General features: G+C 34.1%; 1 protein-coding gene across 18 annotated transcripts in view; it reads right to left on the minus strand.

The window, feature by feature from the left end:
- Positions 1-271: 271 nt before the first annotated feature.
- Positions 272-17,555, minus strand: part of LOC101114861 (platelet glycoprotein 4-like) — a 61,074-nt gene continuing 43,790 nt past the window's right edge. For 15 of the 18 annotated variants that reach the window (XM_060414605.1, XM_060414604.1, XM_042248479.2 and 12 more), the window contains 9 exons: positions 16,560-16,651; positions 14,373-14,419; positions 10,146-10,215; positions 7,257-7,444; positions 6,138-6,256; positions 4,895-4,968; positions 4,272-4,326; positions 3,288-3,452; positions 272-896 (listed from right to left, as the gene is read on the minus strand). In XM_060414605.1, coding sequence (XP_060270588.1) covers positions 3,288-3,452; positions 4,272-4,326; positions 4,895-4,968; positions 6,138-6,256; positions 7,257-7,444; positions 10,146-10,215; positions 14,373-14,419; positions 16,560-16,651 — 810 coding nt within the window. In that variant the 3' untranslated portion in view covers positions 272-896. The remainder of the gene's footprint in view (positions 897-3,287; positions 3,453-4,271; positions 4,327-4,894; positions 4,969-6,137; positions 6,257-7,256; positions 7,445-10,145; positions 10,216-14,372; positions 14,420-16,559; positions 16,652-17,555) is intronic. The other 3 variants (XM_060414607.1, XM_060414606.1, XM_060414609.1) reach the window with 1 other exon arrangement.

The following is a 17,555-nucleotide window of genomic DNA, read 5'->3' on the forward strand; positions in this document are numbered from 1 at the left end:
ACCAACATGCCATCTAATGAAAAGGAAAGATCCTTCATAATCTAGATTTTAAGACCTGCGACTCTAAAGCATGGCCAAGTATCTTTTTATTTCATTTTCCCCAAACTGGCTCAAAAGTTAGCTAAGGAAAAATCTTGTTAAGGTTGAATTTAGAAATAATATTTCAGAAGGAAATAGAGATTCATAAGAAATAAAAATTCAGATAGAATAATCAGATAGAAAACTAGAGTAAATGTTTTGTGACACAATAGGAATTGCACAAAGCGCAAGATTTTGAGAAACAGCATCTTTTAATGTTTGAAACCAGTCTTTCTGGGGTGACTATGAAAGCAAGAAATATTACAACAAATAACTCTGAATGCACATTATGTACTTGATGATCTTCCACACCATAATATCTGCGTTATCATTTACACCTCTTAGTAATAGCACAGCATTCTGAAGTTTCCAAGCATAAGCTGTATGCAACTGAGCAGAAAGATGAAAATTAGCTCAGGTTTCCAGAAGAGCTGGGCTTTCCTGGTGGCTCAGCTGGTAAAGAATCCATCTGTAATGCAGGAGGCCTGGGTTCAATCCCTGGGTTGGGAAGATCCCGTGGAGAAATAAAAATACTGGATTGTACCCAAGCCACATCTGTAGAAACTGAAATCCATTCCATTGTGAACATGTTGAATTTTAAAAGGTGCTTTTGTTGTTGTTCAAGGTATGGATTTTAATGACATTTTAATAATCCTTTGAAATGTGCTTCTGCTCAGTGCCAAAAAAAAAAAAAAGTGACACAAGTTATTCAACTATAAGGTATATTTTGCAAAAATAAAGCATATTAAATCTTCATTTTATAGGTCGATATTAATAATGGTCCTGATGTAACTGGTGCACAAAGACTCATTTGCTTCCTGGAAAGGAAAAGAAAAGTAAGTACTTACTGGAAAGCTGTGGAAAAATGAAACAGGTAATGTTTAAATTCTGTACTGAAGGTGTCATATTTTCTAGTGATTAGCCCAATTTCTCCAGCTGGAGAGAAAAATTCTGTGATGCACTTTATCGATAAAGCAATTATTTTCCCATTCCAGGGAACATGGAAGTTTCCTCCCCAACTCTCAAGAGCTGCACACAGTCAGATAAGGAGGGTCACTAATTATATCTGCTTTGCATGAGCATTTCCACTCCTTGCTGTCCCTTCAGACCATCCTCCGTTTAGCTGTGTATGTACTACTGCTTTAGAAAAGACTGTTGGCTTGTTCTCTTTGTGATCCATTGAGTAAAACCACACCTTCACTCTACCATCTTTGCTTTATTCCCTCTAGTACATCCATCTCCTTATTTTTCAATTATCTATAAATCTTCCAAAAGGCATAATTGTGATATTCAAAACTGAGGTTTGTTTAAGAACATCTATTATCTGGGATTTTTCTAAATCTAGTAAATAAATTAATCTACATAAAAAATTTTCTCTATCTGAAAAGAAAAAGATATGTCATTGTGTAAAAAGCAGTAATTTTCCTTGTAACAATCAGATGTTAAGGCAAACCAGTATATTAATACATGTTGAGAAAGGAACTCTGGGAAGTTTTCAGTCTTTCGCCTTCATATAGCCAGGTACAAAACCATGATAACTGATGTTCAGGGCTCATTAAGCACTGATGAAATTGTTCATGTAGTTTCAATAGAGAACAATATAGAAAAAAATTTACCACTATTGTACTTCATTTTGAAAAGCATGTTTTTCCACTTGAACAAATTGTATTATATTTTAATTTTTCAGTGGATGATCTTTTTGTTTATTATATAAATTGGATTACTTTGTTTAATTATTATTAGACTGATGACAGGTCTTAAAGGTGATGCAATATATCCTTTATGTGTTATGATGTGAGTGTATTAGTTTAGCATTTTGAATACATTCTTATCAAATGGGTTGTAGAATTGTCCTGTCTTCTTTTTAGTAAGTAGTGACAGAAATCAGAAAGAAAGATTGAGGTGCCTTCCTAGGCTCAAACTCAAAATCTCATAATCCAAAAAAAAAAAATTGGTCCAAATTTTCCATTTAATTTTTCTTGACATTCACTTTGACTGATATCACACTTTGAAAATGGATAATTTTGCTCTGTTTAAATTTATGACTTTCAGAAATGACTCCATAATTTACAATGGATGCTAATGAATCCTTGCTTATTGGAAACTCATAAAATATTATTAGGGAATAGCTGTGATAATTCGTATAAAATTGTTACCATGACTTTGGCACATACTAAAAGCTCAGTAATTATCAATAGCAGCTCCAGAATTTCTACATAAGACAACTTAAAATCCGCACTTGGATTGGAAGCATATAGCAACAAGACTTGTTTTAAGTTATGGTTTTTCATAGCAAGTATATTGCTTTTACTTTGATTGTATATATTTTTTGATGTTCCTGGAAAGATGGCAGATAGAAACTATGGGTCACACCTATGCCATGTATGATTATTAAAGAAAGGCTCAGGGAAGATACATTCAGGCATTCATTCCTCTGTGTATAAGAGGGCATGGGCAGTGGTATCTAAAGCAGAGGCTTAAAACACCTCTATAGTTTTTGCCAAAACTCAAATCTGTCTGTATTTATCTGATTTTTCCTGTAAACTCTGAGTAATGTAATTTTGTTACAAACATTGTTTGTCTTCTGTTTTCTTGTACTGTTATATTCAATTTAAGCTCATGTATTTTAATCATTCATTAGGGCTTCCACATTACACATTTGTGGTGCACATTGTGATTTTGGATAGCATGTATATATGCAACAATCCTGTTCATATTAATACGCTATTTTCATTTTAAAGTGGCATATTTTATCTTATTTTATCTCTATCATTTATTGTTTTCATTTGTCATTAATTTTTAACTCATTTCCTTTTCCTTTTTATTTTCTCTTCCCTTGTAAATCCCAGTCTCCCCAAATATCCACCATCTTCAATTTTACATAAATTTCCTTAGTGATCTGTTAATTAGCTGTAATTTTAATATAATTAACTAGCTAGAAATAAGAAGTACATATATAGCTTTTGTGCAATATTCTTTGTCACACATCATGTGACAATTTCCTATTTTAGCCCATTCCTCCCAGATTCATTGATGTTTTAATTTTCATTAAGCTTCAAAACTTCAAGGACGTATCAGAAATGATAGTTGGCCAGACATGTGCAGAAATATTTACAGCCTAACTTGTAACCCCTTTTTGATGAAATAGCAAGTAATATATAAATGAATGTTACTAAAGCCATATATATATTGTTATATATTTTACTTACTTATTTTGCATTCTTCAGTCTACATGCACAGTATGATATTGTAAAAGCAATAAATATCACTGCACCAACACTCATTAAGATCATTTCTATCAGGGCAAGGAGGTTTATTTTTCCAATCACTTGATTTCTGAACATTTCTGCCTTCTCATCACCAATAGTGGCAGTCTGCAATCAAGATAACTATTAGCATTATTTCATTTCATTAGCTTCACAAGTTACTCAAAACTCTCCACTTTTGTATCAGTCCTTTATGAAAACACTGTGTTAGTTATCTTCATAAGACAAGCCAATGAAAGTCCTTTTGTATATCAAAGAAAGCAATAAATGTCAAGGTTGAATATTTAGAGAAATACAATTTTCCTCCCTTGAACATGTTATATGCACTGACTTTATTGATCTATACAACAGTCTCATGGAAATATCTTTAAGTTTTCCAAAGAATGTTTCCTAGTGACAGAGGGAAATGGCAAAGGTCAACAGTTTCTTTCCTCTAAAGACTTCTGCAGTCCTTTTCCTAATTCTGTGGCTAATGGACTCCATGATTTGTACTAAAAATATCTTGTCAGGTACTTGGATAGACTGCTGACATTTATTCTTACTTGCTCATTATAAGCTTAACTTGCTTTTATTAGCACTATAATAGTCACAGTGAGTTCTTGGAGTTACATATATCCGTACCTCTTTCCTAGCACAAGCAGTATGATAAGAAAAATATTTTCTAGTCATATTATGAAAATAATCTAAAATTTTAGGAAGTACTTCATCTTCCAGAAATAAAAGCACTGGAAACTAATGTAAACCTTGATATTTCTGTGTAGCTTGGTTCTCTGAAAATATTTATATATTTAATAACATATAAACTCGCTCATATAAGTAATGGAACATATACAACTTCAAATTCTATACATGTATATTCTATTTTCACACTTTGAAAGCTTTTTCTATGTTTATCATTTTTGGTGACTAATAGATAAAAATACTAACCTCATTAAGCCAAAGAATAGGCACCAAATAGTTGTGCTTCAGACCCTTTAATGCTCTGTAATAAACATTGAAAATAATTATGAAAATATATACTAAAATAATACAAATATTTAATACAAATGTTAGTAACTGCTAGTGTAAATAAGTGTTCAGAAATTTCTGAACATTTTAAAAAATTCTAAAAAATTACAAATTACTAAGTTTCTTGTTCCCTATAATGAATCCTTTAAATTTTAATATGTCTGTTTCTCAGACATCTTTCATTCCTATAAATCTAATATAGATTTCTAACTAGATTGACTTTTTGTAAGTATATATTTTCCCTTTTGATAATTTATACCCAGTAAACTTGAATTTTAAAAACAATTGTTATGGAAGTATTTGGACAACTAGCAAAATGAGCATTGTCACCAAATGCTAATACCAGAATATGTATAAATACCATTTCAATAGGTACTAGATATAATTCTAAATTACAAAGTTATAAGCATTTAGGAATTATTTCATGATATTAAGCCAAAGAGAAGTTTTAATTTTGTACTATTTCTGCTTAATTTCATACATATATTCACTTTCTGACAAGAAAATACTAAAAATTTAATGAACCTGTTGAAGAGACTCACACAATATTTTTTGCTGGCTTAACTAGCATATTGATCTGCAGCCGTTGTGCAAATTGTAAAGTGAATCCAGTTATCTAAAAAGAGAGAAACTAAAATAATCACCAACTTCTTTTAAATAATTCGTTTATAATATCTAAAACTTATTGTTATAGAAATTAAGGTGAAACTATAGTACTTAAAACTTATGAAATTAATTAATTGAACATATTAAATATTATGTACATAAAACTTCATAATTACATTTTTGTGTATATGCACGAGTATATACACACGTGTGTATATATGCACACACACACAATTTCTTTGCCCAAACTACTATCAAGGTTTTCATTAGATCTGTGATATTTATGTGATTGGTTTTGGGAAATCAACAATAGTAGTGAACTCATATAGTCAGTTTAAATCCTGAACTATATATGGTCAAAAATATATTCAGTCAGAACCTGTGTATCATCAGTATAATTACAGCATTACTTCTAGTATTATTTAAAATGAAATGTGGCTACTAAAATTCTAGCATGCCATTTAACTTTTGAAAAGAATATTTGAAATAAATTAAAAGTTGAAACTGTTACAGTACAGGAAACCTAATAGATTTTTCTAGATGCTAAGTATATCTTGCTTTAAATGCACATATACCCATAAAATCTTTTAGTTCCTTGTAATCTACAGTGTCCCCTCATATAAGGAATATTCACAGTTAAGTATAAAATGAGAATAAGATTGTAATTTATACTAAATTGTTTTAATTCAATTATAAGAATAACATCATTTCTATTCATGAATTATGAACAATTAAAAATGCTTATAAAATTCTATATGTTGAAAAAGTAAAATAGAGTTACTTTGGCATTTCATAAGCAACAATAGGAAGATAACCAACATTATTTTCCTTGAAGTAAAAGTAAGTAAATATACACGCATCACTCTATGTAGACTAGATAACCAACAAGAGTCTACTATATACCACAGGGAACTACACTCAGTATTTTTTAATAAGGGAAAAGAATCTGAAATATATATATATATGCATATATATATATATATAAATATGACTAAACCACTTTGCTATACACCTGCAATTATATGGCATTGTAAATCAACTATAATTCACTAAAAAAATTAATTTATCTACATTGTGATATAATAAATATCATAAATATGATTAACAGAAAGAAGAAAATTTAATTTTTCTTTCAGTAAAATGTACTAAACCAATCAGATCAATAATATATTTGCTTACAGGTTCAACATCTAAGTATGTGCTGTGTTCCTCTTCATTTGGACTTAAGCCTTCAATAGGTTCTGCAATTTCAGGACTTGCATGTAGAAAATGAGGAAGTGAAATGTACACAGGTCTTCCTGAAAACAGTGTTTAAGAAACATTTGGGATAAATTATTTTCCTCATTTCATATAGCACTCAGAAAAGATTTCCTTGAAAATAAAGCTTTTTAACTTAAAAAAATAGAAAAAGAAACATAGAGTTGCCTTGAATAGAAATTGAGGGATAAGGGTGAGGGAAAAGTATTACATCTGATCACTTTTGATCAGAAATAAAACATAAACTTCTGTTGTTCATCCCTTAAGTGTTTATTTTCAATATATAAAGCTTAGCTACTGAACACATAGTTATTAATACAACCATATACCTTCATGTTTCAGGCAGTAATATGTCTCTGAGAATTTATTTAAGAGGCTTTTCTTTCTTTATCATCACCTACTAGGCTTTTCTTTCTTTATTCTCACCTACTCCAACATGAAGATAAGCAAAATGAGAGAGACTCCCAATTTATTGATTGAATCAACTTTTGTTTCAGAGACATCTTGAAATATGCTTACTTTTATTTACCATTTCCTAGCGTAAAAAAGTTACAAAAATGTCAGATAGATAAGTTGGGATGCTCAGAGTATTCTGAGAATTATTTTCATTTTGCTCTATATCTAAAAGGAGCAGAGATTCTGCACAGAAAAGGAAACCGTCAAAAATGAAAGGCTGCCTAATGAGTGGGAGAAAATATTTGCATAACACATGAGTAACATACAAAATATACAAGGAATTCACACAACTGAAAAAATAACGCAATTAAAAAATGAGCAGAGGACCTAAAGAGACATTTTCCAAAGTAGCTCAGGGAAGTATCAGTGTGGTTTTATCTAAATGAAATTTTGCAACACGGAAACAACTGGGGCCTTGAAAGTGGGACAGAAATGAAAGAAAAAGTCCTACTATTACCCTTACTTTCTGCCCTTACTGCTTTCTCACTTTAGATTTCTTGTAGAAAAGGAATCCTGAGTGAAGTTTACATTTTAAAGAATATTGCAGATTAGGCCATGAATTGTGACATGAGAACTTTTGCATACCTTCTTTGCATTTGCTAATATCTAGCACACCATATAAGGTGCAATCCTTGGAGATAATTTTTTCTGTGCAGAAACAGTGGTTGTCTGGATTTTGAAGTGGAGATGCAAAAACCCTGGATGGAAGAACAAATCTATACACAGGGATTCCTTTTAGATTAATTTCGGCTCCAAACACAGCGTAAAATGACCTAAACACAGATAAGAAAGAGCTTCATTTGGGGAACCTCATTCTGGAGATTCTTTTTTTTTTATATTTATATTAAATTAATTTATATTATTGCTTTAAATTAGAAAATCTGGATATAATCTTGTTAGAATTCTTGCTTAATTCCCTAGAAAAAAAGTTCTTGTAATCCTCTATCCATGGAATTCTTTCAGGCAAGAATACTGTAGTGGGTAGCTATTCCTTTCTTCAGGGCATCTTCCCAACTCAGGGATCGAACCCAAGTCTCCTGCATTGCAGGCAGATCTGTCTGAGCCACCAGGGAAGCCCATTTTATGACACACCAAGGCTCAATACCTACCTGAGTATGAACTATTTTTACCTTTGTTTTCAAACTCTTCAGAAAATAATTTTTGTTTCAAAATTACTATGGAGTAGTTATATTGAAGGCATTTTCAGAGCTACTTTCTTCTGTAAATTAAATATTTATATAACTGGGCTTCCCTTGTGGCTCAGGTGGTAAAAAATCTGCCTGCAGTACAGGAGACCTGGGTTTGATCCCTGGGTTGGGAAGATCCCCTGGAGGAGGAAATGGCAATCCACTCCAGTATTCTTGCCTGAAGAATTCCCTGGACAGAGGGCTACAATCCATGAGGTTGCAAAAGAGTTTTGCATTCTTTTTCAGATTCTTTTCCATTATAGGTTATTACAAGGTATGGAGTATAGTTCCTGTGGTTTACACTAGGACCTTGTTGTTTATTTTATATAGAGTAGTATGTCTATGTCAATTCCAGACCCCTAGTTTATCCCTCTTCCACTTTCACCTTTGGCAACTGTCAGTTGATGTTCTATGTCTGTGAAACTGTTTCTGTTTTGTAAATGAGTTTATTTGTACCATTTTTAAGATTCCACAAAGAAGTGACATCATATGATATTTGTCTTTCTCTGACTTACTTCACTTAATATGGTAGTCAGTAGATTCATCCATGTTGCTGTAAATGGCGTTATTTCATTCTTTTTATGTCTTGAGTAATGGTCCATTGTATATATACACCAGGTCTTTATCCATTCAGCTGTTAATGGGCATTTAGGTTGCTTGCATATCTTGCCTGTTATAAATGGTGCTGCTGAGAAACTGGGGTGCATATACCTTTTCTAATTAGAGTTTTTGTCTTTTCTGGGTATATGTTCAGGAGTAAGATTGCTGGCAACTCTATTTATATTTTTTAAGGAACCTCCATTCTGTTTTCCAAAACTGCTGCACCAGTTTACATTCTTATCAACGGTACGGAAGGGTTCCTTTTCCTCCACATCCTCTCCAGAATTTATTTGTAGCTGCTTTGATGATGGTCATTCTGACTGGTGTCAAGTTGATACCTCACTGCAGTTTTGATTTGCATTTCTCTGCTAACTAGCAATGTTGAACATTTTTTTCACATGCCTACTCGTCATCTGTATGTCTTCTTTGGAGAAATGTCTATTTAGGTCTTCGGCCCATTTTTTGATTGGGTGGTTGTTATTGTTTTGATATTGAGCTGTGTCAGCTGTTTGTATCTCTTGGAGACTAAACCCTTTTGAGTTTGATTGTTTGTGAATAATTTTTCCCAGGCTGTAAGTCCTTTTTAGATTTTGTTTGTGGTTTCCTTTGCTATGCAAAAGCTTCTGAGTTTTATTAGGTCTTATCTGTTTGTTTTTGCTTTTACTTCTGTTGCCCTGGCACACTAACCTAAGAAAACATTGCTGCTATTTATGTCAGAGAATATTTTGCCTAGGTCCTTTTCTAGGAGTTTTATGGTGTTGTTTCTTATATCTAGGTTTTTAGGCCATTTTGCATTTATTTTTGTGTATATTGTGTGAGTGTATTCTAGATAAGTTACTTTGTTTTAGACTTTTCTGATTTTTGAGGGAGACCTGTATTGCTATAAACATCCCTCTTATGACTGCAGTTGCTGCATCTCATAGACTTTGTTTGGTTATATTTTCATTGTCATTAGTCTCAAGGTATTTTTAATCTCCTCTGATTCCATCATAGATTTTTTTTTTTTAGTAGCGTGTTGTTTAGTCTCCATGTAGTCATTTTTTCTCATTTCTCTTTTTGTGGTTGATTTCTAGTTTCCTGCCATTGTGGTCATAAAAGATGCTTAAAGTAGTTTCTAAGCATCTTAGAAATTGTTACATTTTTTGGAGCTTATTATATGTCTTAGTTTGTGGTCTCCCCTTTAGAATGTTCCATGTGCCCTTGAAATGAATACACAGTAGTCTGGTTATCTTAGGATGTAATGTTCTAAAAATATCAATTAAGTCTAATTGCTCTGTTGTGTCATTTAGCATCTCTGTTGCCTTATTGATTTTCTGTAAGAACAATCTGTTCCTTGATGTCTGTGAGGATGCTGTGAACACACTGAGAATGAGGCTGCTATGGTGGGGCCATGCCCTACCATTTTACTAGTTTAGCAAAAGAAAGAGAATGTCTTGCTTAGAAATGAAAAAGAAGAAAATGATTTGCATTATGCAAAATATTCTTCTATAACTTTCAATTTTTTAAAAAGCTTATTAACATATTATGAATTCTATATTTATTTTTAATACATCAAGAAAAAACTTCCTAGAGAATATATTTTATTTTTCTCAAATACTATGATTATTAAGTATGAACTTCTGGGTCTGTGTTTTGTCACTTGGTGAAAGAATTCTGACTTACAGAACTATATCAGTGACTGTCTTACCTGCAAATGTCAGCGGAAAAGAATTGTAGTACCCGATTCTTCTCAATGAAAGGTGGAAATGTGGCTCCGTCTATTTAGAAATCAAGCCAACAGCAAGGGATTAGGTGGAGTATGTGTCCTAGAAAAATCTGGAAATCTTGATTTTAGCTTGTTTAAGAGAAATATGCAAACTGTACATATAACATTGATATTCTCCAGTAGCCACATTTAAAAAATAAAACAAGTATCAGGTATATTTTATATCACCCACCATATCCAAAATATAATTTAAACTTGTAATCAACATAATAATGAACAAAACTCCAGATCTAATATTTACTTACAGCCTATCTCTATTTATTCTGGCTGCTTAAGTGTGAAGATGGCTAGTAGCTACCATATTCAACAAGTCTATATACTATACACATTCACTGGTATCCATTCATATTAACTTTTCCTACCCCTTAAAAATAAAGTTTAAAATGTGTACAATGGCAAAACCACAGGTTGTTAAAACTGTGATTGTGTTTACTTTTTGAAATCCCTACCATATATGTAGAGTAGCACTTTTCTTACCTTGAGGTTCATTTGGAACTCCTGTTTGGTAAATGTTGTTCTTACTTTAAATAGTGATTCATTCATCTGCCCTAACAGCAGATTAATATTTTTAAGTCATTTATTTAATTCTCTCACTAAATAGAATTTCCTGAATATGTTGGGGAAAGCACACATGAAACTAAAAAGGACATTTGTAGAGTTTATTGAATCTCTGCTATGGTTATGAGGGCTTCCCAGGTGGCTCAGTGGTAACGAATCTGTCTGCCAACCAAGATATGTGGATCCGATCCCTAGGTCAGGAAGACCCCATGGAGAAGGAAATGGTAACCCACTCCAGTATTCTTGCCTGGGAAATCCCATGGACAGAGGAGCCTGGCAGGCTATAGTTCATAGGATTGCAAAGAGTCGGACACAACTTAGCAAGTGAACACTATAGTTATAATCCATGGCATACAGTGGATATAAGAAATAGCTAGACAGTTCCTCCATTTACTCCACAAATGAATATCACCAAAATGAGCCACCACTGAATGTGTTTGTTCAAAACAGTAAAACCTATCCTTCAATTACGAATACATGCTCTTTTTTGGTAACTGCACTAACCTTGTGATCTTATTACATTACACTTCCACTCCTGTGATAAGTGAAATGCAACAGATGATCGCAGTGAATTAGATCATGATATTGAGAGTATGGAAAATTGAAAATTAGCTTAAATTCCCAAGATTGTTCCTGAATGGGCATTGTCTATGACTACCTTCCCAACACCTTAGTCATAAAAGAAAAGAATGTATTGAAAATCTGTAAAAAAAAAAAAATCATGAAATATCATTGAAGATTATGTCATAGAGACCAGCAATTATAGTGGGTCATGATCATAAGATAACTGATGTTAGCCAGGCTCTCGTTCTTTAGTACATCCAAATGTAAATCAATATTATCAGTTTATATCTCTTTAAGTTTGTTGAAGAAGGTAGAGGAAGTATTTCAGAATCATGATTAAAACTCCTTAGAGCCTTTTCATTAGTCTCTTTTCCTAGTGCAGTAACCAAGAATCTCTCTCACAGGGTTTCATCAGAGACCCTGGCCTGTCTAATCAACCTTTGCTCCTAGTTAATTTTACTGCTATTTTCTTCTTTCTTTTAACTTTGTGCCTGATGCTCATGTATTTATGTTATTATCATTAATAAGTCCACTTCCCTGGTTGCTCAGATGGTAACGCGTCTGTCTACAATGCAGGAGACCCGGGTTCGATCCCTGGGTTGGGAAGATCCCCTGGAGGAGGAAATGGCAATCCACTCCAGGGCTATTGCCTGGAAAATCTCATGGACAGAGGAGCCTGGTAGGCTACAGCCCATGGGGTCGCAAAGAGTCGGACATGACTGAGCGACTTCATTTCACTTCACTTCTACCTGCTTTTTAAAAAAATATCTTTGTTTCTTAGTTTTGGACAAAACAATGTTTAATTTTTTCTTAAACCCATAAAGACCCCTTTACTATTTAGGAGAAGCACAGTATATTTCAGCTTCCCAGGTGGCTCAGTGGTAAAGAATCTGCCTGTAGTCCAGGAGACACAGGTTTGATCCCAGGGTCAGGAAGACCCCCTGGAGAAGGAAATGGTAGCCCACTCCAGCATTCTAGCCTGGGAAATCCCATGGACAGGGGAACCTGGAGGGCTACAGTCCATCGGGTTGCAAGAGAGTCAGATAGAACTTAGTGACTAAACAACAGCATATTTCTGTCTCTATCTGAGGGTACAGTATGAAGTTTATGCTTATGAAATTACTAGAGTTAGTGGTATTGGTACACTTGACAACTTACTGGAAGAAAGAACTACTTAGAATTTCTTCATACACTTCATGACTCAAAGCGCACTACAAAGCAAAGTTAACAATGGTTTTGCTGGTTTTTTTCTACGAGTGTTAAAAATTAAGTAAAGTAGAAAATTAAGTAAACATGCAAAATTCATCAGCACATTTGCAAGAGTAAACACTTCCTATGTTTGCTTTCTATTCCCTACTTTTTATCTAACTTTGTATTTAACATTTTTCATCTTTATTATATTACTTTCCTATAAAGTATTGCCTAACTGACTTTATAAACATTATACTGTTCTTTGGGGCTTCCCTAATAGCTCAGTTGGTAAAGAATCCACCTGCAATGCAGGAGACCCCGGTTCGATTCTTGGTTGAGAAGATCCCCAAGAGAAGGGATAGGCTACCCACTGAAGTAGTCTTGGGCTTCCCTGGTGACTCAACTGGCAAAGAATGTGCCTGCAATACGGGAGACCTGGGTTCAATCCCTGGGTTGGGAAGATCTGCTGGAGAAGGGAACAGCTACCCATTTCAGTATTCTGGCCTGGAGAATTCCATGGACTGTATAGTCCATGGGGTCACAAAAAGTCAGACGTGACTGAGTGACTTTCACTTTCTGCTTCTTAGCAACTGAAAGCTCACTTCATGGTATTTGATTTAGCTTTTTATAATTGCACTTCTTAACTGATGCTTTTGAACTGTGGTGCTGGAGAAGACTCTTGAGAGTCCCTTGGACAGCAGGGAGATCCAACCAGTCCATTCTGAAGGAGATCAGCCCTGGGATTTCTTTGGAAGGAATGATGCTAAAGCTGAAGCTCCAGTACTTTGGCCACCTCATGGGAAGAGTTGACTCATTGGAAAAGACTCTGATGCTGGGAGGGATTGGGGGCAGGAGAAGGGTATGACAGAGGATGAGATGGCTGGATGGCATCACTGACTCGATGGATGTGAATTTGAGTGAACTCTGGGAGTTGGTAATGGACAGGGAGGCCTGGCATGCTGTGATTCATGGAGTCGCAAAGAGTCAGACATGACTGAGCGACTGAATTGAACTGAACCATACTCTAAATCTAAGTACATAGTACTTTTTCGTAACTCTAATTCAGAATGTTCATTTTTGCATACATTTCTCATTGTTAGGTTACCGGTAACCTTATTTTTGTTGTTGTTGTTCTTTTCTCTCTCTTTCTGACCATCTTATTCAAAATAGAGCTCTGCTTGAAAGTTCACTGATTCTACTTCAGCTTGAAATCTTTGGAGGCATAACTTATCTTTTTTAATTATGTTGATATTTTAATTCTTTCAGGTTTAAGTGATTATCTATACAGTATTTACAAAGGTGTAATCACTACTCTAAACCTCTCTAATGTTTTACTTCTGTGGTCAGGAAGGAGTTCATTACGTGTACAAAACAAACATTTCCCCGGAATGCAGTAAAGGCTCATCCTTGGTGGCTAATTTTGAGAAATTTCATCACATTACACATATATTTACTAAGCCTACATAAAAATAGAGACTCTGAATTACATTGTAGGGATACAGAGATATGTAAATGCATACCCTCAGCTCCAAGAACATTGTAAATATGGAAGTGGATTTTGGGGAAATAGCAGTTGGTTTCACTGTGATTATCACCACAAACCATATGCTCTTTTGGGCTTCCCTGGTGGCTCAGACGGTAAAGAATCTGCCTGCGATGTAGGCGACTGGATTCAATCCCTGGGTCAAGGATATCCCCTGTAGAAGGGAATGGTTACCCATTCCAGTATTCATGCCTGGGAAATTCTTTGGACAGAGGTTGCAGTCCATGGGGTTGCAAAGAGTTGGACTGGACTAAGTGATTAACACTTTCTTTTTCACTTTCATATGCTCTTACCTGTACCATTAATCATTCCACAATGACTTGGCCAATAGGAGAGATGCCTTAGGAATAAAAAGGAAAAAAGAAAATGATCATTTGAAGAGCACCTTTCTCACATCACTTTTTCTATTATGATTCAGTAAGTCTGCTAAAATAATAACTATTGATTAGCCTGTATGTGACAAATGCTAAGTTTAAGAAATGTTTTAAGCCATTTGGTCTATGTTTTGCTTGAAGTCTGCATCTTGTTGAGATAAAGGAAGTGCCTGAAGCAATTAAGTGACCAGATTATAAAACAAAAACTGCCAAATGTTGTTAATTAGAAACCACATGGAACAGAAACAGTTCTGCAAAAAGAAAATTGAGAAATACTTGTCCAAAATTTTGACCTTTTAGGAGAAAGTTCCCCACCTAGGGAGAAATGGATTATTTGATAGTATGTTTTATTCACACTGAATAGGATGAAGATATTAAATGGTTAACTGATATAAACTCAGTGTGGAGGATAAGAAGGGAGTGTAGAGGAGAAAAGAAAGAGAAGCAGATATTGGATCAATAGAGATTAGAAACATGGATAATCAATTTATACTTTCCACTTCTTTTAACTCTTGCATGAACTGGCATTTAAATAGGGCAAAGTTTATTAATTTATACTCTGGTACCTGCATAAATTATATATATATATATATATATATATATAGTATTTATTTATATATGGGAACAATGAAAACAATAGTGGTGATAGTTTCTCTGCATACTCAGACACTTTTTGGTGATAGGAAATGAGTTTTTCACACTCCTAACATATCATCCAGTAAGATGTCAAGGCAAGTTGTTGCTTCTTTTTTAAACAGAATAAGCTGCTCAGTCTGCCATGTTTAGTCTTGCCATGGTCAAGTAACCATGGTCTTGCCATGGTTAAAGTAACCTTGTCCTAATCTCAAACTCTTGTGAAGTTCTTACTCCAATTAGGAGCACTTAGTAATTCTCCTCAAAACCTCTCTCTAATATTGAAATGGAAGCAATGCTCACTTTCCTCTATATACAGACACCGATGTGATTCCCCTAAAATGAGCATTTAGAAATATTTTTCCCTCCATTAGACTTTTATATTAAAAAAAAAAGTGTGATTAGGTCTCTGTAGAAGGAAAAGGATTACATGAGTATTTAACAGTTTTATGCAATTTTTTAGATAACTCAGTGTCACATAATGATTAATCTATAAAAATATTTCATCTCTTTTGATTTTGATCACTTTATTCTTTGTCAGGAAATCACTGATCTAAAACTAATTTTAACTTTGAAGAGAAACTTCTGTCTCCCTTGATATTTATTGAGGTTCTTCCTGTTTTAGACACGATGAATTAGGTGTACTCCAGATAAATAGTCAGGAGTTAGGGAAAAGTAGGAAATCATGGCTGTATGAACGTATCTCATTCTATTACTACTTCACAGGAGGTGTGCTTTTTATTTTTCAAGTTTAATATGTCAGTTTTAGAATAGGAAATAATAATTCCATTTTGTGTTGATAAATATTTTAAAAAGCTGAGTTATCAATAAAATCATTTTGAGAAAATTTTGAAAGAGAAAGTCATGAAAGCACTGGCATGGATTCATTAAGCTGCCATATTTACAGACATACTTTGTCATGTCCTGGGAATGAGCAGTTTTTATATTTCATGCTCAGTTCAGTCGCTCAGTCGTGTCCGACTCTTTGCGACCCCATGAATCGCAGCACGCCAGGCCTCCCTGTCCATCACCAACTCCAAAAATAAAACATCAGTAAGATATACTGGATGCTAAAATGATGAGTTGACATATTGATTTTCTTCCTTTTCATTTGCAGTTATGTAATTTTATGGTATATGATAATACCAGTTATTCAGCAGAGATGGAAATAGTCCCTTTAGATTTCTTTATGTAAGAAAACTTGTTCATCAAGATTAATCCTCCAGTGGGGCTGATGCTCAGCACCTATGCACTAGTGTGATCAGTTGTCACAACTAAAGGTTTAATGCCTGATAGACCAGGAGTTTCTAGGGCTGAGATATAGGCAGCTCTGTTCCATAGGTTGATGCCTGTGCCTTACCAGTTGGTAAATAAGTTTCTCGTCTGCCTTAGAGTATCCTAGTCTCACACACACACACACACACACACACACACACACACACACACACACACACACTTTGCTTGAATACTTACTTTTTGCCTTTATATGTGTCAATTCTGGCAACTTTGCTTATGTCATCTTTTCCACTGAAAACTTTATAAATTCCATCTGCAGTATTGTTGTACTAAAGAGATTCATACAAGAAAAAATTACTTCTAAAACAAGCCATGCTTTCCAAATTATAAAATATGTAATTAATTCAATTTTGCATTTCTCAGACATTGGTTGTTCACGACTATTTTGTGTGATTTGAAATATATAAGCAAATAAATTTTCATAATTACTGATTTTTATTTTTTTAATAAAAACAAGATATAGAAGGTGCCTAGAAACAAGTGCTAGATGCTGAGACAAAGGAAGAAAACATATCAGAATCTGACATGATCCAACCCCACTATTTACTAGCATGTGAGATGACTGCAATTGTGTAGTAGTTTGTTGTAATTCTATTCTTTGTTGTAATTAAGCCAGAAAGGCCATTTTGATCACTAGTCCTGTTATATTGAGGTGAGGGGATAGGGAACAAATCCTATGAGACCATGTCATATTTCTAGAAATTTTCTCTGTTATGATCTTTGAAAGTGGTTACTAAAAATCACGATGGTATGATCACTCACCTAGAGCCAGACATCCTGGAATGTGAAGTCAAGTGGGCCTTAGAAAGTATTACTACGAACAAAGCTAGTGAAGGTGATGAAATTCCAGTTGAGCTATTTCAAATCCTGAAAGATGATGCTGTGAAAGTGCTGCACTCAATATGCCAGCAAATTTGGAAACCTCAGCAGTGGCCACAGGACTGGAAAAGGTCAGTTTTCATTCCAATCCCAAAGAAAGGCAATGCCAAAGAATGTTCAAACTACCGCACAATTGCACTCATCTCACATGCTATAAAGTAATGCTTAAAATTCTCCAAGCTATGCTACAGTATTACGTGAACCGTGAATGTCCAATTGCCAACATCTGCTGGATTATGGAAAATGCAAGAGAGTTCCAGAAAACATCTATTTCTGCTTTATTGACTATGCCAA

The sequence above is a fragment of the Ovis aries genome, chromosome 4, assembly GCF_016772045.2.
Source record: "Ovis aries strain OAR_USU_Benz2616 breed Rambouillet chromosome 4, ARS-UI_Ramb_v3.0, whole genome shotgun sequence".
Classification (NCBI taxonomy): Eukaryota; Metazoa; Chordata; class Mammalia; order Artiodactyla; family Bovidae; genus Ovis; species Ovis aries.